General features: G+C 36.8%; 1 protein-coding gene across 1 annotated transcript in view; it reads left to right on the top strand.

Annotated features, from left to right (window-relative positions):
* Positions 1–26,104, top strand: part of TG (thyroglobulin) — a 2,464,750-nt gene that overhangs the window by 154,432 nt on the left and 2,284,214 nt on the right. The window contains exon 7 of the mRNA XM_044066937.1: positions 4,603–4,746. Within this exon, the coding sequence (XP_043922872.1) occupies positions 4,603–4,746 (144 nt within the window). The remainder of the gene's footprint in view (positions 1–4,602; positions 4,747–26,104) is intronic.

Below are 26,104 nucleotides of genomic sequence, written 5' to 3' on the forward strand. Positions count from 1 at the left end.
CCATTAGCCAAAATAATGGAAAATGTATCCACCATCAACTACTTCAACACCTGCTCCATAACAACTTACTTGCTAACTGTCAGCATGGCTTTAGACCCTTTCGTAGCACCACTACTGCCCTACTAAGCTTTACTGACTGTATTAACAGGAATCAAAACAATAACTCTCTCTCATCTGCTCTATTTATAGACCTATCAAAAGCTTTTGATATGGTCAACCATAGCTTACTTATCAGTACTCTAAAAGCCCAATCTCTTGACCCACAAGCTATTATTTTGTTTAAATCCTATCTAGATAACAGACATCAAGCAGTGCTCTGGGACAATAATCTTTCCACACCCCTCCCTGTGAACACTGGAGTCCCTCAAGGCTCTATCCTAGGCCCTCTTCTTTTTTCTATTTTTATTAACAATCTCTACACTGTTGTTCCACAAGCCACTTGCATACAATACCCTGATGACTCTACTCTAATCTGTACTGCTAAGTCCTCATCCTCTCTGCAAACCCTTACTCAAACTGTATTTAACACTGTTGAAAAGTGGTTTACTGATCAATGTCTCCTCCTCAACCCCAAAAAAAACAAATTATTACTCTTCACTCCCACCCAAAAATCTCCACAGATCCACTTCAATATTACCTCCTATAATGGAACTTGTATTTCCCCTGATCCTACTGCAAGCCTTCTGGGCATAACCATTGATCATAACCTCAGCTTTGATGACTGTATCAATAATACTATTCAAACTATCAATAAAAAACTAGGCTCTCTGTATAGAATCAAACCATTCCTTACACAACTGGCTAGAACCACCATTGCCCAGGCTCATCTTACTTCTACCCTATTCTATGCTTCTGCCATTTATACCAATCTATCTAAGCACAATCTTACCAAGCTTGAAACTAGCTATAATAATATAGTCAGATTTGCCACTGGCTGTCCATATAGAACCCACCACTGTCTCAACCTCAAACAACTCAAATGGTTAAAACTACAAAACCAACTACGATACAATCAACTTGTGATCACACAAAAACTTCTGTACCACCTACTAATACTCCTATCCTCTCTAACCTGATCTCCCCATATAAAATCTTACAACACTATGCTCAGCTAGCAAGTTACTAATTGCCAACAATAAATCCAACAACAAAGCTGGTGACTCACTCTTTACCGATGTCGTGGGCAGAATCTGGAACAACCTTCCTAAAACACTAACCTCTCTCTCATCTACTCCACACCTCAAAGATCACCTAAAAATACATTGGCTTTGTCCCTGCTCAATGCCTGACTAAACATTACTTATCCTCCTTTCACTTCCCCTTTTCCCCTGCCTCCTGGGCTACTGCCCCACCACACTTTTAATTATTACAAGCTAACTCTTTACTACTATTTATATTTTCCAGCCTACTCTCTTTCTCCCTCTTTGACTAAGTGAATGTCAATTTGTTTTTTTTCAAATATTGTATAAACTTGTGCTGATTGTACCAGAAAACTCATGGCTTGATTGCTGTTTAAACCTATACCATGACTCTGTAACTTGGATCACACAAATTACTTGTACTCTCTTTACAAACATTTTTTGCTTTATAATGTATTTTAATCTTGTTTTTTTATTCTAACTATTGTATGGAGTAATCTTCTCATACTTAGAGCTTTTCTCCCCGGGCATCTACTGAAAATGGATATGTATCCAGCTAGACTAGCCCGGTCAACAAATATAAAATAAATAAATAAAATAAATAAATTTATAATGGGACAGAGAATGATTAGAGCACATGAGAAGTATAATCATTTGTTTTAACTATGAAACATTTGGCCTATGAACTGAAGTGATTTGGATATTATAGGTTATGGTTTATTGACTGACCACACCCCTTACAGCTATGATGTGAAATGATACCTTTTTGAAACAAGTAGTTTTATTACCCCAAACTGACACTTACTGAGACTGATTTGGATGGAAGTGACAGATGAGAGTAGAAGCCATCTTTTGAGTTACCAAAGGATAACAGCATAAGTTAGTGGTCATATGAAAATAGGGGAATGATTGATTATTGTAACACTATCTTCTCTTTTTTTTTAATAAGTGTCCTAAGAAGTGTTTACTGAGTACTTGAAACAAGTTGAATAAGATAATTGTTTTGTTATACACAGATTAGGTATATAATGAGAGCGTATGATAATTAAGGATAATGTAATATTAGAGTATGAAGTAAAATTAGATTGTTACTGTTTAGAAGAAGTGCAGAATTACGATTCTTTTTTTTCATCTTCCATGTGGTTGGGGTATGCATATTCTACGACAGCGTGTTTCCCACAAGCCCAATCCCATCTCAGTCTAGCAGGTATTGAGAAAGTACAACAGGGTGCTTAACCTCTCTGGGCTGGGATCACCAGCACCCCACCACTAGTGGCTGTGAGGATTCCTGATGGGAAGTAGGAGAACTTGTCTCTCATTGACAGGGGCGATGTCTCTCATTGACAGGGGCAACAGGTGCTAAATGAGGTTTCTTTTTTGGGATAAACTCTTGGCTAGGCTTGTAAGGGCACCAGGGCCATTAGCCTAGTAAACTCCTATGATCCTATGATCAACATGGAAGTCACCACTGTTGATAGCAGAGGTGCATTTGCTTGTGTGGTTGAGGCCCTATTCTCTGTTTCTTAGTGGGCAGTGAGGTGTGGCCTACAGGAAAGCACCTGCCTGGACCCTAAGAATATGACACCTCCCAGGCATCACCCGTACCCTACCCTTGGGAAAGATAAACAGACAGAACCTCTTCATTTCTTGTCTTTCATTTCCCCATGGCAACTCCTATAAATGCCAAAACTCCTCATCAAACTTGGCTTACCTGGGTAGCAGTTATTTATGTAAATGCTAAATCGTGTTTGCATTATTCTACCATCAGTCGTCGTAACAGCTTGGTTTGTTAAAGTTTAAATTTTACTGGATTTTAGAATAGAATGCATTTTTGTATCCATGTTTATTTGCCTGGTTCACAGAATTTGAATAAATGACACAAGAAGCAAAAAAGTAAATAAATAAAGCTGATTTTGTAAACAAGACATAAACAATTGTCAAAATACTCTGTCTGCTTGCCAGTCACAAGTTCTCTTCAGTGCGAAAACTTACATGAAAAAACATATAACTTGGATAAGTAAACAAAACGAAATTATATCAGTGGCATCAGTTACTCTCCCTCACACTCTAGTACTTGAATATAATTTTAAACATCAAAAAGAAAACAACTTCAGTTCTAATGGGTTCACAACTCACATGATTTTAGTTCTTTTTTCCCCTAGCAGTGCCTGATTTTTCTATTAGTATGCACTGTTGCATGTTTAAAGAATTGGAATGTGTGCTGTAATGGAGGGGAATAGATGAACTTTGTCAACATCCAGTCCGGGTTGCAGCACAGTATGTGGGTCCTGTTTCTAGAAGAATACTGGGGGAGACTATAACAGGGTATGGGGTTGGTGATTGCGAATTGTATTTGTGTGAGTCTGTATTTCTTAGCTGCAGTGTTGTAACTGTTTAGTGGGGTTTTTAAATCTCTGAAATCTAACAAATGAAATGGGAGTAAACAAATGTACCACAGATGTTTCCTCAGAGCTATGTCTGTCCAGATTTCATACATAAATATGTCATTAGATTTATGTGACCATACACGGCTCACAGGGGACAGTGATAGTACACTCACCTAGATTTTTTAGATAGTTCCATATGGAGCCAGTGTAAAGCTGAGCATTGCTTATGCATGCCTACTTCAGCACAAAACACTTGATTTCTGAGCTACTTTCTGAAAATGATAATATGTCTCATTTACTTTCTTTTATGTGAGAAGGCAATTCAGTAAAATTCTTTTATTGATGGATTTTGTTAAGGTCCTGCCCATCATTGCTAAAGTGAGATCACTTGAGTGCATTACTCTTAACTACTTCTAATGTTCAAAGTTGTCCCTGAGTTTGCCTCCGAATTTTAATTTGTTCTTCAGAAAATATACAATTTTGTGACATACCTTTGAGGGTTAAAAGTCTTTAAATAATTCCACACATTACAATTACACACTTATTCATCAGAAAATGCATAATGAATGATATATTCCTATTCTATCAGCTTTCTAAATAAACACTGTTAATGTTTAAAAGTGTCCATGGATGATTTTGGAGAAGAAAGGTTAAGTGCTATGCTTTTGTGCTGTTATGCAGACATTTTACAATAATTCTAGAATGACAGAGTCGTCTGTCAGAGGAAGTGACAACAAAAGCCACCAGGCTGTGATGCAGATTGCTAATTAGACTTAACAATCTAGGATCAATGTCCATTTTTGAAATTTTTATTTGCTAACATTTTTAAATTAAGAATGCTAATTCATGGAATTTTCCTGAACCCTTCCTTACACTTTAATGCCATTCTCTAATTTTATTTTCAGCTGTTCCATGCAGTTTTCTGATCCAAAATAAACAATGCAAATTACTTCACAGAAAATATTATTTGCAATGTATATATGATGTCTGAAAGGCAGAAAATCTGAAACAGATATATGATAATTAAACTGACTTCAGTCATTAACAACCCATTGAAGTCTGATTCTTTTTTGTAGGACTTGAACTTATTTTAGATGAAGTATATGATACAGCATTTGCTGGGCTGGAATCAGGATTTTCATTCACTGAAAGTATTCTATATCGTATTCTGAGCAGAAGATTTCTTGCAATACAACTGCTCATTACTGGCAGATTCCGATGTAAGTATGTGGATACTGCTTGAATTCAACATTTCTGATAAAAATGCTATTTATTCTCTACATAAGACGTGCTATGCTTTTTTGATGTTTTGTAATGATTAGTTGTATGACAAACTGAATAATTACAGGATATTTAGAGACCTAGACAAACAGGCAGATACAAAATGGATATCCACAAGTTCCACAGTTGCAGAGAAATATTACATTATTGATCTGCTCACTTAGATATTCTAGAAACTTGCTTTTGCTTTTGCCTGAGCCATACTATTTGTAAGAAAGTAATTTTTTCCCAGTTGGTTCTTCATCATCCATCCCCCATTACAGCAGTAAGATGAAACCTAAATCAGTATACTGTAAGAAGGGGTCTACTTTGTTTGTACGAAGTTTCAGTACTTTGAAACTAACTTGGTCGAGACCAGTTGTTTGAAGTACCGAAACTTTGAAAACGAAGTACGGAGATCACAATACAGAGCGGAATGGGAATATTCCCTTTTCCTCGCTATAGTGCAATCTCGGAGTTGGTATATTTAAGTGGGGAGGGGGCACAACCCGCCACATGGGGGTGGTGTGGGGCTTGCCTCCCCGGAAAAAATGTTTTCTGTGTTTTTTTCCCCAGTCAGCTGATCCAGTGACTAGGCTTCAGCGAAAGTGCACTTTCATTGAAATGCACTTTCGCTGAAGTGGGCATTTACTTCTTTTGTTCGATGTAATGTATTTTCGAACAAACAAAGTAGATCCGTAAGAAGATATATGGTTCCCTAAAACTGACAATTATGAACATGGAGCAATTCTGTGTTGCATAAAGTATCACATCTGAATAATATAATCACAGGGAAAAGTCTTGATATGCACAGTAACTTTCTGAACTAAAAGTGCATACTCATTTTTAGTAATAACATATAAATAACAATTACCAACAAGACAAAACCAGGAAATGTTTCTCCCACTCATTATGAACTTTTTGATAGCATGCTAAATGCAGAACTAGAAGAAACTCTACTGATGATTACTTATTATTGTTTTTAATTTGTATGCTGTGTTCATGTGAGGGTTTCCAAGAGCTTTTATTTCAAAAAAACATTTTTAAAAAGAGTTGATGACACATAGATGTTGAGATTTGGGCACAGGATACTTGTGATGGTACTAGGCCAAAGTGAGGCAGTCTTTTTTCACAGAGAGGGTTATGTATTGATGGTAAAGCAGTGAAAAATTGCATGGGATCTAACAAGTGAAGACACTTAAGAATACAATAAGGAGAATACAAGATGAAGAGCCCAGTGAAGGTGGTGCAGTAGGTGACAGGATAGACTGATATCCTAGCAAAAGTCTGTATGGTTTGCATTATAAGAAATTCACAGGCGCAGTGAAGGAACTTGGACTTTCTCACCCTGCAGACAATGAAAACTAGAACAAAGACCCTTGAAAAATATGAACATCCAACTAAAAATACGGACATCTAATTAGCACAGAGTTTGAATAGCAAATAACTCTTCCTGCTTCCAGTAGGAATATGGGATAATATTCAGAAACAAGTTTAAGAACAGAGGGGGACAGAAATGACAGAAAAAATACAAGCACATTACTGAGACAGTGAAACTCTGTAGACTTTAATTAATTGTATTACAAAATTCTACCACATGAAGTAATTTATTTTTGCTTCAGTAAAAGGGAATTGTAACATTTCTGTCCTCCTTCTTTAAATTATTATTGCCATGAGTATGTTGGTCACGTAGTGCGGTTTTCTTTGTACTAGACAGCTTCTAAAAAATCATACGTGATGAGAAAAGATTCAGAAAATTGTCATCATCATCATCATCAGCCCCCTTTTCCCATTTTTTCTACATGGGGTTGGGGTATCATGTTAAGTGTTGCCAACTCTCTCGAGTCAGTGCCACACTCCTGCCTTCTTCAACACACATGCCTGACTTTCACAGATCTTCTTTCACACAATCCATCCACCTCTTTGCTGGTTGTCCTCACTTCCTCTTACCTTCTTCCTTTTTGTCCCAAATCTTCTTCACCAGATTGTCTTCTACTTTTCTGCACGTGTCCATACCACCGTACTCTGTTCTCTTTGATCTTTTCTGCAATTGGAGATACTTTGGCTTCTATTCTTATGTCCTCATTTCTTTGTCTGTCCCACAGTCTGCATCCTACCACCTTTCTCAGGCATTTCATTTCCATCACCTCAGGCTTCTTCAACTGTTCTGCCTTTACTGCCCAGGTTTCTGTACCATACAGTAGTACTGGTCACATCACTGTTTTGTACACCTTACTTTTCAGCTTCTTTGGCATTCTTCTGTCATAGACTACACCTGAGACTCTTGGCTGCAGCCCCTCTGATTCTAGCTTTGACCTCTTCATTCAGACTTCCCTTCACCTCAACCACCCTTCTCAGATACTTGAAGCTGTTTACCTGTTCCACTATCTTCCCTTCTTTCTCTATTCTCAGCTTCTTCTGATTTCCCCAATTTGCTGCCACTACCACCATCTTATCTGTGCTTAGTTTCATCCCATGTGATTTCAGTTTTGCATTCCATTCTCCTATCCTTTGCTGAAGTTCTAGCTCAGAGTCAGCTTATAATGCCACATCGTCTGCATACAGCAGCTTTGTTGATCTGTTCCCTCCGACCTGTTTGCTAATGTAGTTCATCACCATTATGAACAGCAGTGAGCTCAGAGGTGAACCTTGGTGCACACCTACTCCCACTGGGAATCCCTCTGTGAGGCCGAACACTGTTCTTACTTGAGTCACATATGGCTCTAGGTGATTTGGCCAGAAAATTGTGAAAAGAGGTAAATCAACCTGAAAATAGGGACATACCTGACAAAATAGGCACATCCTAAATTGGGCATGAAAATAAGAATGTCCCTTCAAAATAGGGACAGTTGAGATATCTGATGAGAGGTCTGATTATTGCTAATATAAATTATCAGCTTAGTTAACCATCAGAAGTATGATAAAACTTCAACTTTACTTGTCAAATTCAACACACTATTTATATACCCAGAGGGTGCTAACTTATTCAGGAATTTTCGGTCTCTAGTATTTATAATAATCATGTAGGGTGAATTTATTTATTCTGTAATCAGAGTTCAGATCTGTTCTTGTTATGATTTCACAGGTATGACAGTCTAAAAGATATATAGTCCTGCTGTCTGTCATGCTATAATTTTCAGTTTAAGATTTAGCATCTGTCACCTTTTATGAAAAAAAAAAACAAAACAAAACATGAATACTGTGACTATAAACTTTCTGTCATGAATGATTCAGCTATTTTCCGCACTTCAAATGGTTTATGGTCAGATTACTGACCAATATCTGTTTTAATTTCTTCATGCCTGTCTTGGGTTATGACCAGTTCTACTGTTAGGTTTATTACATGGAGTTGCTTGCAGTTTGACTACTTTATCTGCATTAAGTGTTCTCATTATTTGTTCTTTCATATGAATGGTGCACGGGCTATCCAACATACACAGTACCAAACTATGTTTTGTTTTTCAGCTGCAACAATATGCAAAATGTAAAATTTAAGTTTTTCATATTGACTTTTCATGTGTTCTAGTATACTGATTAACTTACCTATTGCTGTAGAATCTGCATAAATATCTTAAATATGTCCAGCTGCCAAGTGGCATCAACATTGTTTTGTTGTTATGGTAGTCAGTTGTTCGTGCAGTAAGTGAATTAAGTGCTTAATATTCTTCTGTTATCTAGTCTTTCTATGAACCATAATATCATTGGTTTGTGACATTAATATTCCTTCTGTTATCTAGTCTTTCTGTGAACCATAATATCATTGGTTTGTGACATTAATATTCCTTCTGTTATCTAGTCTTTCTATGAACCATAATATCATTGGTTTGTGACGTTGATATTCCTTCTGTTATCTAGTCTTTCTATGAACCATAATATCATTGGTTTGTGACATTAATATTCCTTCTGTTATCTAGTCTTTCTATGAACCATAATATCATTGGTTTGTGACTTTGATATTCCTTCTGTTATCTAGTCTTTATATGAACCATAATATCATTGGTTTGTGACGTTGATATTCCTTCTGTTATCTAGTCTTTCTATGAACCATAATATCATTGGTTTGTGACTGATGCATTATTGACTCATGTCTGTATGTGCCTATTTTTTCTGGGTATATAAAAACAGACATAGGGCTACCATCACATTCTCAGGTTATACAACTATATCAACTCTTTTGATTTAATCATCTGCCTATTCAAATGATATCGTGTATATACTGATAAGTTATTGTTGTAGATTGTTTATTTATTTTTCACTGTATGATTTTGTAGCACTTGTGTAGTTTATCCTAATTTTGCTGTAATACTTGCTTTTCTCCTTTGACTGCTCTGCACTCTCATATTGCCACATGTGTATCAGGGACTCCTGTTTCTTTTCTTTTCATTGTTGGTCCTGGATTCTTGACAGTTCACCTGGCCCTTTGTATTTACAGATTGCGATTTTTCCCTTTGGGAGCAGTTTTTGCAGTGCTAGTATTTACCTTAATACTAGCCCATAAGTTGGCCTCTTTGGGTTTGGCCTCTTTGGGTTGTTGTGTGGGACATCCAGTGGTGGACATGATGGGAATGTTTTTTTACCTGATGCCAATCCCCCATCTCACTTGCAGACTTAAACCTCTTCTTATGGATGAGGTTATTTTCAGGCCCTGTAGTTCACATCATTTGACTACCACACTGGTAACATTAAAATTAAGAAATGTCTAGGTGAAACTTTTATGTTTTCTTTTTGATTCTATTTGTTTTGTGGATATGTAACAAATTCATCAGTGTGGGTTCAGATGATGCCTTGTTGGCTAGGTATAGACTGCCATGCAGCACTCTGTAGGAGACCAAGTACAGGAGTAGGGCTTTGAGATGGTCTGCATAAGACTTGTTGTTTACTCTCAGTATTCTTTTTGTGACAAAACTCTGAGTCTGTCAAGCTGTATCAAGTGCCTGGTTAGGTGCATGCTGAAGGGTGCATTGTACTGAATGACTGGTTGGATGGGGCTGCGTGCAGTGGAACAATTACCTCTTTGGACCTGGATGCCATGCCCTTAAATATATGTTGTGCCACGTAGAATGATTTTCTCACTGTAGTAGACATGTGGTGGTGAAAGCTCATTTGACTGTCAACACTCTTTCACAGATCCATAACCACTGAGAATATTTTTCATCAATATGGTAATTTCCAGGGATGGCTGTCTTTCCAAAGATTACTTTTATGCATTTTTTTCACATTGAGTTGTAGTCCATGAATAGAATAGGAAACCTCTCTACTGCCTCAGAAAATTCAGGGATTGAAAGGGTGCTACATATTTTTAGTAAGCATCAGTAATATTCTATGTATTGATCTGAGTTTTATAAGAGTAACAGTAGTACTGAGTCTTAACTTCCAGCAGGTTACCAATTCCCATGTGATCAAAGGGATGTCATCTGGTTATCCCTTTTTTAATTTATCCAAGTCTTTTGCATTTCTAATACCATGATGGGAATGAACCCCAGTCCTAAGTCAAAGTATGATTAAAGATCATGAAATTAGTATTGTTTCAGTCTTTGATGTTAACCAGAAGTGCTGTTTGCAGCACTGACTATGTGCCCAGTAATGACTCTTGCAATTCATATAGTGTTACATGTATCGGTAACATATCTAAGTACAATTGTAAATTATTTTTATAAGACCCATTACTCCTACTATTATTGGAACTGTCTGGGTATCATTCTTTCACATTGCCCTCGTTTCTGCCTGCAGATCCTGCTATTTTATGACTTTGTGTCTCTCTGTACATAAGTCACTGTAGTCACTGGGTATAGGAATTTCAATGATCAATGCTACTTTTGTCTTCTTTTTCTGGTATAGTATATCTGGTTTTCTCGCATCTATTTTTTGAAGTGTTGGTAATGGGTTATCCCATGTGATATAAACTTCATCATTTTCTTTGATGCTTTGTGATTATGTTTCCGGTGTTTTTCAGCTGCTTCAGTATTATAATGTTTGCACAATGCCCAGTGTAACAGTCTTGCCATATTATTATGCCTTTCAGTATACAGTCCTTCTGCCATTAGTATATCACAACCAGCAACAAGATGTGCAGCTGTTTCCAGTTCTGTTTTACAAAGCCTACATTTGTCTGTTTCTCCCACATGTTCAATGGACTTTGTAAACCAACATGTACGTAGTTCACTATCTTGGGCCATCAATGTCAACCTTTTGTCTTTTGGTTTAAATTCACCACTCCTTAACCATTCAGTCCTGATCAACATGAGGTTTTTCCAAGAGATTTCTATAATTGCAACTGTATTTATGCATTTCCACATTTCTTGCCTTCATATCTAACCCCTCACTTTAAAATTCTTTCTTTTCTTTTTTTGGCACATTCAGTTGCTGCCTGAGTTTTATCTACTTCTTGTTTGATTTCTTTTCGCACTTTATGTGAATATGCTTCTGCTAAACTAAGCAGGGAAGTCATCTTAGACTTATTCTCCTCATGTTTTAACTTTCACTACATTTGGGTCTTGTGAGGTCAGCAGATATGCATGCAGTCCCACTATTGCAGATCTATACATGCAATCATTTTCGAAAAGGCCCATACCTCCTTCAGAACAGGGAATATATAGTCTTGGTATACACTGATTTTTATAAATCATTTGATGAGCATGAAGCATCCTTCTTGTTTTCCTGTCCAACATATCCAATATCTTATGGGGTCAGTCAATCACTCCAAAACTGTAATTAGGACAGGAAGAGTAAATTGGTTTATAGGTTGGACTTTGTTCCTAGATGTCTACACTGTTTTCAGTATTACTTTTAGTCTTTCAAAATATTCCTTACTAAGCTTTATTCACATTTGTTAATGTTTTATTGTTGATACTTCATTGGTTCCCAAATATTTATATACTCTCTCTTGTTCAAGTTCTTTTATATAACACTCCTGTCACAAACTGATGTTTTCTTGGTGCTGTAGCTTTCCTGCTTTAAAGATTGTTTTTGCACATTTATCAAGACCAAATAAAATTCTTATATCATCAGAAAAAGTTTTGACCACTTACAGTTGTGCTTTCAGTTTCTCATCTGATGAACTATTCAGTTTTAAATCATCTACAAAAGAATTTGAGAAGTCTTTACACTTTGTTGTTTTCTGGAGCCAAATTGTACCCATGACTTAATCTGTTAAGTAGACAGTTTAATGGGTTAAGGGCAAGACAGAAGAGCAGTGGTGACAGAGAGTCACCCTGGAATATCCTTCTTTTAATTTTTATTCCTGGAATAATAATTTGTCCTTTATCATGGCTTAACTGCAAAGTAGTCTGCCATGGTTTCATGGTCGCTGTGATGTAATCGATCAGTGTAGGGTATATCTTAAGCACTTTTAAGTACTCTTTTATCCATGAATGTGGGATACTGTCAAATGCTTTTTTGTAGTCTATCCATGCCGTACTTAGATTCTTCCCCTTTTGCAGTTTTCCATTATGACGTTAACAACAAATGGTCCTTTGTTCCATGACTTTTCTTTTGTTTTCTTCTAAGTGACTATAAACTCTGTTGGCATCAATTCCAGTGTATTGTTTGCATGTCATTGGAAGGCAAGTTACTGGCCTATAGTTTTTAGGATAGCTTGCAGGTTCACTCTTAGATAGGAGCATTGTTTTTCCTGTTGTTAACCAGATTGGTGTCTGATCAGGGTTCTCATACAAATAGTTTTTACTGATGGCTAAATCTTCAGGTAAAGATGTTTATACTTTTAGCCAGAAGTTAGATACTCCAACTGGGCCTGGGGTTTTCCAATTAAGAGCTTTTCTTAACTTTGTTTCAATCTCTCTGGCTGTTACTTCATCCCATTTCATATCCTGTACATTTGAACTTGTCCTTTCTTTTACTTCTATCCATTTAGCATCTTTGTTATGTTCCACAGGATCTTCATAGATATTTCTCCAAAATGTATCTATTTCTTCTTTTTTGTGGTATTTCAATTCCTTTTGCCTTGTGTCTCAATTCTCTATGAAACTTTTTTTGCCATCAATAACTTGCTTATTTTGTACTTTTCCTTTATATTTATCTGCATATCTTCTAAGTTTTTCTGCCTATGCTGACATTTTCAGTTTATTATTTGTGATAGTGCACAATATCTGTTCTGATACCACACATTGCTTTTATTACATCTATCTTTCTGAGTATTTTTGTTGATCAGTTCCTTCTTCTATACTCTTCCAACAGTGACATCTCTTATCTTAATTGCTTTATAGTTTTCTCTATTTGATACTTTCATGATGGCATTTGATTTCTCTTCTTCCTTTCCCTTACTGCCCTGTGTTTTTGTGGTAAGACTTAATCTGTTATTAATTTAGCTGCACAGTAATATATCCTATTTACTTATGTTATATCACATGAATCTCTATGAACAGTCCTAATTACTTTGTTCATTTGTTTTATCAAGTTTCTACATTTTTGGTTTTATTCACTTTTTGTAGTCTGTTTCTTTCATTGATCTTAATATGTCTGTCCATTTCTATTAAATCAAGCAACTCTTCTCTTAGATCATTTTCTTCTAAACTGAGGAGCAATTTTTGTTCTCCAAATCCTGCAGGCATTCTATAGAAAGTTCCAAAGCATCTTCCTGTGCCACATTCACTTATTTCATCCCGTGTCATCTGTTGCTCTTTTATATGGAAACTCACTGGCCTATCACTTTACAATGTTGATTGCATCAGAGTTGCCACAGTTTCCTGTTCTTTCCTTCCCTTGCTGTGCAGCTCCAACTGAACTTTTGTAGTGATTTCCTATGGAAGGTTCCAAAGTATCTCCATATGGCAACTGATCAGATGTTTTCCACTCCACTGGTTTCTCTTTAATTTGGGGATCCATTGCTTTAGCCTGCTGTGATGTTATTAAATTAAGATTTTCTACATTAAATCCTTCCCTTCACAGGCAATCTATAACCTCATGTTTTGTTTCTTTAACTTCTCCATTACTAATCATCTTTTCTACTTTTCCTCTTTGTTTTCTTATTTTTTTGTATTATAAAATGTTTCATATCCAGATGCCTTTGCATGTATTTCTCTTCAAATATCTTTGGTGCTGCTCTTTTTTTATTGATTAGTTTTGCTTTCTCCTTTGCACAAATATTGCACCATATTAGAGCTCTTTTTTTTCCAATGTACATTTTTTTTCTTCAGATGTCTTCTGCTTCTCCTGTTTCTCCTTACTTGGAGGACTTGTTATTCCACCATGCTGTGATATAATCTGTGATAGACTTTCTACAATAAATCCTTCAATTCACAGGTATTCCATAACTTCAGCTTCTGTTTTTTTAACTTCTACTTAACTATTCTTCAGTTCTACATTCTCTCTTTTTGATCTTATTTATTTGAATTGTGAAATTGTCCACATCTGGATGCCTTTACCTGTATTTCTCTTCAAATATCTTTGGAGCTGCTTTTTTGTATCAATTAGTTTGGCTTTCTCCTTTGCATAAATACTGCACCATATCAGATCTATCTTTCTTTTCCATGTCCATATTTCTTTTTTTATACTTTTCAAAAATCTCTCAATTTTGTTTTTTTTTTATATTTTTGCTATGATGTTGGAGATATACATGTAGTATGTTTATAATTAATGACAAGGGTTTTGGTATTAAATTGGGATACCTGAGTGTATTACTGTAGTTTTAGCTAAGAGTTTTTGAAGTTAACTTGTAAATCTCTGCTACTGATGTAGTTTTGAATCAAATGGTTCATAGGCTGGTACTAGGCTATCGGCCCCAGGGCCTATACAAGCCTAGCCATAACAATTCCCTAGCTATTTCTTACCACACTATTTACTTCCCTGGACCCCTGTCTAGCAGGGCAACTGATGTGATCCCCAGGGTGAATTTCCTTTCTCCCATCCAATCATCAAGGTTCCTTTTGAAGAGGGCCAAAGAGGCGCTCTGCTTGACATGTATGGGCAGTCTATTCCAGAGTCTGTGGAGTCTCTGTTCAGGAACCTATCCCTCCAGCATGTTTTGTTTATTGTGATGACACAATTTAGATCCCTGAAGCGTGTGGCTCTGAGGGATTGGGATTTCTTAAGTGTAGCATGTCCAACAGCTCTGGGTTTGACATGGCCTTGTATGTTAAGCAGAGATCGCCTCGGACTACACGATATGCGACAGAGTATAGCTGAAGTTTTTTAAGGCGGTCACCATAGGGCATCTGCTTTAGGCCTGTGATTCTTTTATGCTGCATTTTCATCTGAATTCTGATAGCACTTCATGATCAACTCGATCAAATGCTGTTTGAAAAAAAAATCTGCTCCATTATGATTGCATCTATCACAATTATTAAAAACATAATCAGTGGCTGAATAAAACACTGTTGTTTTAAATTATAGTAAGACCACATGATGGACACTGTTGCTATTCAGAGTATTCCCTTAAATTGTATATAACATAATATTTTCTTGCTGATTAAGTTTCCACATATATTGCAATGTAGCAGTAGACTAACCATGGGCTTATGTTGGTATGGTTGGGCCTGTTAACTTTAGGTATAGGTTGAATGAGGTCACTTTATATTGTGAAGTTTTATAAGAAGCAGGAATGCTGGGCTATGAATATGTCATGTACCTGTTCATAACTATATTATATATAATCTAAGTAATAACGGCTGCGGTATTCCTCATGTCTCTTGGCTAAGTACTTCAGAAACCCCATATCCTCCAATAACTATATACCTTTTAGTAGTTTAGGGTGAAGGGCATTATTATCAGGATGTGAGGTTTTAGAGATTTTCAGCAGTTGCTTGTAGTCTGAGTAAGTGGCGTTATGACTAAGGTTTTAAGTAACAGGTTCAAAGTCTGATAGATTAGTGAATGTAGAGGGATGGATAGAATTTTGTGGGAGAATGTATATTAAGGATGTTGAGCTAGCTGTTTAGAAAATCACCTGCTATGAAAATATATGAGTGGCTTGTGGGAAGTTTTGAAATTTTATCTGTAGCTAGCATGTTTTAGAAATTCCAGAATTAGTTATGTTTGTCACTGTATTGTAGGTGCTATTTTTTATAATACTGCAACTTAGTGTTTTTAATCAGGATTTTAGCTTAAGACATTAGAGAAGATTGTGCATTGGGAATGGTTATTTCTTTGTTTGTTTGATTTTTTTCACATTTGCCAGTGCTTGTTTCTTTCCTGCCTTTTTATATCTGACTTTAACTAAGAGACTTGGTTACCATATAAGCAAAGTCATTTAGACAACACACACTTTCAGCTGAAAACATGGCACTCACACACACATATGTACTCCTACATGTTACATTTACTGAATGATTCATACCTCCACATGGTATCCAAAACAAACTGCAGCATGAGATACCTCCACTAGACTGCTGGTCTCATACAGTTACTTCCAGGAGATAAAAGCAGGCTAAGAGGAGAAGTGAAGTGTTACTACTATTGGTCTGTTTTGTACTCCAGGAATTGTGTGAGAGAAAGGAGCTGCTGGTCTAGTATTATTACTTCCTGAAACTTGAACCAGACCATCAGATAAAATGAAGAACTTCTGCTGTTGGTCCATTTTGTGCTCTAGTAAATCTCTCTGTCTCTGTCTCTCTCTGTTATAGTTCCATAGTCAAGCCACTGAGAAAGAGGAGCTGCTATAGGCAATCTTACCAACACAGACAGGCATTTTTCAAAGTGGCTTGGATGAGAAAGTGACCAACATATTTTTAATCGCTGGATATTTGCAAGGATTTGCAGGCTGGTATGAAGGTGTCAAAGGATCCCATCTACCCAATGGGAGTTTGAGAGCCATATTTCTGTTTTACCTTGGAAGAAAGATTAATGCCTATTATAGGTTCATAGGTTCATAAGTAGATACTAGGCTATTTGCCCAAAGGCATTTATGAGCCTAGCCGGAATGTGTTGGCTTTCACCCCCCCCGCCCCCTTAGATTAGTTCCCTGTGCCTCTGTCCAGCAGAGCCATTGAAGTGATCCCCGAGGTAAACTTTCTGTTTCCCATCCACTCGTCAAGGTTTCTCTTAAAGAGGGTTAGCGAGGAGCTCTGCCTAATGTAGATTGGAATCTTGCTCCAGAGCATGGGAAGTCTCTGGGATAGGAATCTATCCCTCCAGCATGTTCTATTTATTGATGTGGTGAGGTTTAGATCCCTGGAGCGTGTGGCTTGAGGGGATATGGTTTTCTTTAGGTGAAGCATGTCCATCAATTCTGGGTTGGACATGGCCTTGTATGTCAGGCAGAGATCACCTCTGAGTAGGCGGTATGCAACCGAGTACAGCTGGAGTTTCTTCAGTCGAGCTGCATAGGGCATCTGCTTGAGGCCAGTGATCCTCTTGGTGAGGTACTTCTGTGGTCTTTCCAGTTGTTGCAGGTGTCTTGTAAGGTACACCCCAAATGGGGCATTGTACTCTATGATGGGTCTGATGAGTGATGCATAGAGGGGGCCAATGACCTCTTTTGATCTGGATGCAAACCCTTTTGTGATTAGGTGGGCCACATAGAAGGATTTTCTAACCACTTTGGCAATGTGATTATCAAAGGAGAGGTTACTGTCTACTTGGGTCCCCAGATCCCTTATTACGTCTTCCATATTTAGGGGGCTACCACCTGTGTGGTAGTTTGTGGGTACTTTGTTTTTTACAAAGGGGATGACTATGCACTTTTTGGCATTTAGCTTGAGGCCATGATTTTGGCACCAGGTATCTGTTTCAGTGAGACCCTTTTGGAGGATGTCTGTGTCAGCCGGAGAGTCAATTATAGCTCCTAGTTTGCAGTCATCTGTGAACTTAGTCAGCCATAGTCCTCCTGTGCTTGCCTGTACCTCTGAGAAGTATATGCCAAACAGGAGGGGTCCTAGGACTGAAACCTGGGGAATGCCACTTGGAACCAGTTTAGAGTCAGACCTAGCTCCTGCAATTCTTACCATGTGGGTTCTGTCCGTGAGCCAGTTGACAACCCATCTCGTGATGTAGGGGGTTATGTTCAGGCTGGCGAGCTTGTCTATAATACCTGACTGGGGAATGGTGTTGAAGGCCTTTGCAAGGTCTAGGTAAGCTGTGTGGACCACCTTTCCCTCATCTATAGCCTTGGTAACTGTCTCAAAGAAGCCCACCAGTTTTAGGAGGCATGATCTACCCTTAACAAAGCCGAACTGGGTAGGGTCCAGTGTTTGGAGTTTTCCAATGTCTCTGTTAATGAGATCCATAATGATGTGCTCCATAGCTTTGCAGACCAAGCTAGTCAGGCTTATAGGGCAATAGTTCCCAGGGTCCATTGTGGCTCCACCTTTGTGGAGTGGAATAACCGTTGCTGTGCGCCACTCTGTGGGCATGTAGCCTGGTGGAGAGGCTGAGTTTAAACAGTGTGTTTAGGTAAGGGGTTAGTTCATCTTTCAGCTCATGTAGGACGCAGCCTGGGACACCATCCAGTCCCATTGATGCTGTGTTTTTGGCTTTGGAGAGGGCTGTTTTAACCTGAGTGTCTGTGATTTCAGGGGCACTACATTCTTCTGGTATAGTTATGGGCCCTTTTGGGGGGTGAGAGGGGGGTGAAGTTTGCACTGAACCTGTCTGCCAGGATGTTGGCTATATTGGTCGGTTCAGTATATTTTGTGCCATTCTGCACTAACTCCAAACAGATCTGAGAATTGCCACTTAGATTCTTGACATAGCTAAAGAATGCCTTGTGGTTAACTTTGGAGTCCATGGCAATTTTTCTTTCAAAGCTAGCCTTGGATGATTTTATGAGGGAACGTAGTTTCTTGCTGATACTGATCAGGGATGTCTTCCCTTCTTGGGATTGTACTCTTTTCTGTACTAGTTTCCTCCTTCTATTGTATAGCTTTTTTATGGCAGGGGTCCACCAGACTGGTTTCCTTTTCTTGGAGGAGTGAGTCTTGGTTTTGTATGGGATAGCACAATCCATGCATTCTTGTAGATGCCCGTAGAGTGCATTAGTAAAGGATTTTGCAGCTTGGACAGCGATATCCTTTAGCATGGGGCCTTTGAAACTTCCCACCTCAGTCTTAAGTAACATGAAGTTTGCTTTTGAAAAGTTTTTCATGGTGGTTTCTTTGACTGGGGGTGGTGGTGGAATGTGGATATCCAGAGTGATTAGTTTATGGTCAGATCTAACCAGCGAGGGGTTGGCCTCCGGTGTGAAACACCGGCTGCCCATGTTGTGATGACCAGGTCCAATATGTTGTCACCTTTGGTGGGGGTGTTGACCAGTTGATCCAGGGCATTTGAGTTTATAAATTCTAGGAAATGTTGAACAAGGAAGTTTGTACTTGAGTAATTCTCCCAGTTAATGTTTGGGTAAATGAAATCACCCAATATCAGGGTGTTTGGCAGGACCTTTATGTTTCCCAGTGTTTCCAGGAATGCAGAGTGGGGGTCCTGGGACATGGTGGGTGATCTGTAGCATGCTATAATTTGAATAGGAGTTTTACCCATTGTTAGTTGCATGTGGATGATCTCTGAAGCATCATTCTGTGCCACTAACCTGGAGGTGTGGGTATTCTTGATGAATATGGACACTCCCCCGCCTTTTGTATTTCAGTCCAGGTTTTGTGTCCGAAATGTATGGTATGAGTTGTAGCCTGGTAGTGCTGGGGTGCTCTCTGGAGCCTTAAACCAGGTTTCTGTTACTGCACATATATCGATTTTCTCCATACTGAGGAGTGCCTCGAGTGCATGCATTTTGAGGTTTAGACTTCTGGCATTAAGTAGCATTACCCTCAGTTTTTTGTTACTTGTGCTATTTACGGTAGTGGGCTTTGTCTTTTGAGCCTTGCCTAAAAAAGGCACTATGGGGGTGGCAAGAGCCTTGTCCAGTATTCAAAAGCCTAAGGGTGACAGGTGCAAGCCATCTCTAGCAAAGCAGTGTGACTTGTCGAGCATGTCATCCCAGGCTGACAGACACTGGATCCCTTTTGAATGACACCAGAAGCTTTGCCAATTGTTGCAATTGATAATTTTTTTCTCTATACCATGGTATCATTCTTGGTGAGGGCAGGATGCTACTCAGGGTCAGGGTCATACCAGCCTGAGCTACATGATCAGAGAGCTCCTCCATGTCTCTTTTCATGTAGTCCAGGGAGGTATGGCTCAGGTCATTCACACCAACATGGACAATGACAGAGTCATATTTGTACTTGTTCTGGAGTGACCTGAGTGCTTGTGTTATGTGGCGGATCCTGGCACCTGACAGCACCTGACAGCAGCTAACAGTAACCTTCTCCTTGTTCAGCCTAGTGAGTGGGATGTCAGTGTGCATGACTATAGAGTCACCTATTACAAGTGTGTTGGGTATGTTGTTTTGCCTTAAGGGCTGTGATTGTGTGGCACACTGGTTTTGTGAATTATGTGTTTCATGGTTTGTGTTAGGGGGTGGAGGTTGCTTGGATGTTTGCTTTGGAGGTCTCTGTTGCTTTTGCAGATTTTTATTTAGAGCCTCTGAGTATGTTTTCGTGTATTTATGTGTGTTTTTTGCCAGTGTTGGTTTCATAGGTCTATGTGAGACTGGTGGTGTGAAGCAAGTAATTCCCTTCTCCTCCTGACTGCCTGGTCCAGTCTTGGGTTGAGAGAGGTTAGCCTCCAGTTTGGCTGTAGAATTGCATCTCTTGCATGTATTAGTGTTTGGTGGAAGGAGGAGAGGGATGTCTGTGTACATGAGGCAATTGTAACATTGCCTCAAAATGCCCAGATTCACCAGTTGGACCAGAGAGTACACCTGAAACTGTCCTTTGGGCATGCCTGGATAGGTACAGTGAACTGTTTTACTGATTGGCTGGTAAGGTCAAATAGAGACCCTTGTCCTTCTCTACAGTATAGGGGGGATCTAGTGCTAAGGTTTATTAGTGCTTGCTATGAGTTTTGAGCAAGTGCCAGTATGAGAAGTGAATGGTTTGAGTGCTTAAGTTGAAAGTTTGTCTAGTTCCAAGGGAAAAATTGAAGAGTAGACTTTGTGGAGCTGGGAATAGTTATACCTTAGCTAACCAGCACTGCCCAGTGCACAAAACAGCGCAAATGTGGGTTTTATAGCAGCAAAATGAATAAATGAAAGAGATAGAAATTAGCCCAAAATGTCCAATAAACTACTAATTTCTGGGCTGAAACCAGGGACAGATAGGCTGCTCAAAGCTCCATCTCTCACAGTGAACAGAGAAACTTCCTTCTATCCAAGTAAGGTATGGGCAAACACAGAAGCTTGTAACACAGCACTGAATTCAGCGCTAACCTGAAAACTGGACTATACTAGCTTAGAAAGGTGGGAAAACAAGTATTCTTTTTTGTTTTTTTGTTTTTTTTTCAGAAATTAAAGCAGATACAATAAAAAAAACACTTTAAATGCACAGAAATGGCTATCACACTTGAGTGTGTAGCCTACAACAGTTAAACAGGTAATTTAAACACAAAAACAACTTTGTTAAAGTGCAGGCAGTAAAATAATTCCAATATGTAGCTGAATCAAGCTTTTTAAATCACAGAAACTCTAGAAAATCGGCGTTTTAGGTGGAATTAGCTAAAGACAGCAAGAAAATGCAGAAAAATTATACTTAATCACTCCAAAGTCTCTCTTTTGTCTCTCTGCTGCTGTAGAACTCTGCAGGGCACCAGTCAGGAGCTTGCTGAGCTGTATACTAACACAAAAACCTTGCAAATGCAAGATGGTAATTCTCCCTAAAATATTGTTTGTCTTAGAATCTTTAGTACTATCTCCATCAAAAAAAAAATTGATGAAGAAGACAAAATAATATTCTACTTAATTTCCTTTGATTGGTACAGAAAAGGTTGGGATAATGGTGAAATAGGATTAACTGATATTCAGTTGTATGCTTCTTCAACAATTGCAAAAGCTGTAGCATGTATAAATTCATCTTATGATTCAACATGGAAACAAATACATCAATAAATATTATTAATAAATAATACCTATATCACAACCAGTCATAAACAGTCCCTAATAGTTTTATTTGGTTATTAAAAGATTTTTATGTAAATTGCACCATCTTTTCAAATTCCCTATTTAAATAACATTATTTCCTTTTTCCAAAAGTTCACATATTCTAATCATTGTATTAAGGACTTAATAACTTCTCTGTTTCCAATTGCATGTACAAATGGCTGCTTAGGAACTCATAACTTCAATAAAATACTGGTATTGAAACAGCAAAGTAACTTAGTTTATTAGTATCAATTCTTAAACAGTACTGATACACACACACACACACACACACACACACACACACACACACACACACACACACACACACAGACGCACACACACACAGAGACACACACACACACACACACACACACACACACACACACACACAAACACACACACGTACACACAAACACACACACACAAAAAAAAAATTAGAGACTTTATGAACACAGAGCTTAATTAGATATTTAACCTTGATAAGAAATCATTCCCCAAATTATTGGAATTCTTAATAAATATCAATAATAATACAATGAAAAATAAATTGTATTTGTCAGAAATTTATAAAATTCTTAAGTTAGATTTCTCATATTTAGACAATTTCAGTTGGAACTACTTTTCAAAAATTAATAATGAAGACTTCTCTGAAGAATATAAGAAAATCATATTAAAATCTAGAGCAAAACTAAATCTACATTATATTGGAAAATTTCCACTTGGAAATTTTTACACAGAGCTTTTGTTACTCCTAACAAAATTACAATTATGCATAAATCAAATAGAATTAAAAGGTGGAGATGTGATTCTGCAATAATAACTGATTGTACACATATGGTATATGGATATGAAATCATCTCTCCTTTCTGGAAAAAAATAAGTTCATTCAAGCTCTATGATCAGATATATGTAATATTTCTATAGCTTTAGTTTTATTTAATGTGCTGTTTTCCGAGATAATTCCAAAAAAACAAGTGTTTCTTCTTTGGTCTATTCTTGCAATAGCTAGAAAAGTAATTACAAAAAATTGGAAAAGTAAGTTTGCTCCCTCTTGTGTTGAATTTATTAGTATGGCAAAAATTGTTTGCAGTAGTGAACTGCATGCTATAAAGAGGAGAACTTCTAATATTACACATTTATATAAATCTTGGCTTAAACTGAAAGACTTGTTTGAAAAATATTAATTGTTGATATATATAACTTTTTCTAAAACGTTTTTATTGGATTTTTAATTTGATGGATGGAAAATAGAAAATACATCCCTGGGATTCCACCTATGTCCCTGCTGGACAGGGGCATCGGGTGCTAATTTGTCTATGCATGGGGTAAACTCTCAGCTAGGCTTATAAGGGCCTCAAGGCCAATAGCCTAGTAATGTGTTATGTTCCTATGATAAAATAATCCAAACAATATGTACAGAAATTTCTGAACATAATAAATGAAAGGATTTCAACTAAACATCACACAAAAGAAAAAACAACTATTTACAGGAGTGTCTATTAACCATCAAGTCATTCAGGTTATTATACATTACGTTAAATCTAAAATGCAGTTATTTTTGCTTGTTAAGCAGATCTCTAAGTTTTGTCCATGCATTGTAGCAAGAGGCAATCCTGGTTGTTCTTGACTTAATTGTAATGATTTCCAGGTTACAGATTTTAGTTGCAATATTTATAAATTCTCTGAATAAGGGTGTAGATTTGTTCTTCCAATTCTGAGTTATAACATTTCTTGCTATAGATAATACAGACCACAAAATGCGATATTCATTTTTTAACACATATATGAATAGGAGATGGCCACGGTGGTCCAGCAGTTAGCGTTGTTACATCATAGCAAGAGGTTCTCCAGTTTGATTCTCAGCTGAACCACCTTCTATGTGGAGTCTGCATGTCCTCCCCATGTTCGAGTGAACTTTAAAGACATGCAGGTAGCTGCATGCATATGTCATTTTGCCTCCTTTGAAGGTTGGGTGCCATGTTGGCAACTTGACACCGCAAAAATCCACTTTAAATCATTAGTGGACTGGTGATCTGCTGTGGCGACCCCTAACTGGGAAAAGCCAAAAGGCTTTTATGAATAGGACTGTTAAAAAGAATTAGTGATCTAGGTAAAACAAATCTATCTCCAAAAAAAGCTGTAAAAAGAGATTAACATTATTCCAAAAAGGTGTTAAAACAGTACAGTCAAAAAACATGTGTTGCCAATCTGATTTAAGTTCTTGTTTACATCTCCAACAAACTTGTTTTTGCTTGAACATTAATTCAGTTTTAAGTGGTGTGAAAAAAAAGCTCTATGCAAAAATATTCAAGTAAGAGATCCCATCTAAGAGATGAAGTTGTATGTTTAGAAGATATTAGAATTCATTTTTTATCTTCTTCACTTGGAGGTCTATTATTAATTTGGGCAAAACAGTTCTAATAATTGTCATTGCAACATTTTGTTTCTCTCCTCACAAGTCTATATAATTTGAATAAGAGACTCTGTCCCAATGTGTTTTGTTGGATTAAGAATATTAGATATTCAATTAATTTTAGGATATGATCTCTTATCCTTGGTTGCCTTAACTTAATTCACCCTTCTATATGGTGTCTGCAAGATTGTACATTTAGCCACATGTCTTTATCTAAATTATATTTGTTCTTAATATAATCAACAGAATGGAGCTTTTTATCATTCATTAATTGAAAGAGATTTTTTTCTCTTTAAATGTGATCATTGTTTCTAACTTTGAGGTGGAGATGTTATTTTGGGTATATGCCATAGGCAATATAAGAAAGAGCCATGCTTTATATGTCAGATTTCTATATATACATTTTTAAAACTGTTTAATATAATAGAAATTAAATGGGAGTTTCTTGTTTGGTGACTTTTTCCTATAAGGTAATCCCTTAATAACCAATGTAGACTGTTATTTAGTATGAGATATTTATTAGAAAATCTATTATGTTTAGAGTTTATAAAAATATTTCCTAAAAAAACTCTTTCCACCTAGCTGTGTAAGTGTTATTAATATAAAGATATATTGCTTCTATAATTGATGATAATTAATATAATTCTAGATCTGGTAACTCCATCCCTCCTGCTGCACAGTCTCTCATATGATGGTTTAAAGCAATTCTTGGATTATTGGGATACCAGAGAAATCTCAAAATTAAACTGTTAAATTCTTTAATACAATTTTTGTGGGGTGGGCTAATGTTAGTGATTGCATAATGTATACGACTTTTGGTAAGATAATCATTTTGATTATAAATAACCTCTCTTCCATCATGAAGAAAAATTTATTCCATTTGTCTATTAGATTCTTTATCTTGTTTATACTGTTAGTAGAATTATAATTTATTATATATTTAATGTTATATGTTATAATTATTCCTAAATAGTTAATTTTCTTTTCTTTGACAATATATGTAATGAATTTATTTTTGATTATATTCTTATTTGTATTTATAGATAGGATTTTTGTTTTGCCATCTCTAAATGTTAAACCAGCTTTTCTTTGAAATGCATGCATTGCTAAGAAAACTGCAGATAGAGAATTATCATTGTAATTTAATGTCAGTAGGATGTCATCAGCAAACAGCTGAATTTTAGTTTAAATTCTCATACATAACTTTGATGTATTGATCATCTGTGGACCTATGTAAATAGTTATTTGTTTGTTTTATAATTGATCTGTTTATTTATTGTTTCAAAACCAAATAAAAAATAAAAAAAGAAATCAAGGCAGCAATTATTAAATACATTCAAAACATTTTGAATGTTATGTCAAAAAGGTTTTTGAATGTTGGACAATATATTTTTTCTATCATGATGCAATTTTTCACTTTTCTACCTTTATGTGGTATTAACTGCAATGTTTAGTGAAGGCACTGAATAGGACATTTACGCAAAGAAATGTTGCTACGCTTTTATCATTATATTACTTAGTAACAATATTGCACTATGAATGTGCGATAGTTTTATAGTCTCTAGGTCTAGAATGAATGAAAGATTGCTTTGCAATGTCATTATTTCACCATGGCAATGTTGCCTTACCATTTCAGTTTACTTTCAGAAATATAAACTGACCTGATTTTGATAGCTTTAGTTACCTTTCCACCAATTCACATGACAATCTCATTCTCAGTGCTGGGCATTCTAGATCCTAAACAATTATTTAATAAAAATAAACATTGCATAATTCTACACAGAACAAAAAAACAAACATTCATAGTGTGAGCAGTGTTTAAGTAGCCATAGGCAATGTTTGAAAATGAAAAGGAAATAGTTAATGGTGAGAAATATAATATCTGTCTGATATTTTCTCTTTTTATTGACCATGCCTCTTTAACTAGTACTGCTACAGTTCAACTTTTTTACATGTAAACATTCACAGAATGTGTGTTAAGCTT

This window comes from Protopterus annectens, chromosome 3.part1 (assembly GCF_019279795.1).
Source record: "Protopterus annectens isolate FY-2018-M chromosome 3.part1, PAN1.0, whole genome shotgun sequence".
Lineage (NCBI taxonomy): Eukaryota > Metazoa > Chordata > Ceratodontiformes > Protopteridae > Protopterus > Protopterus annectens.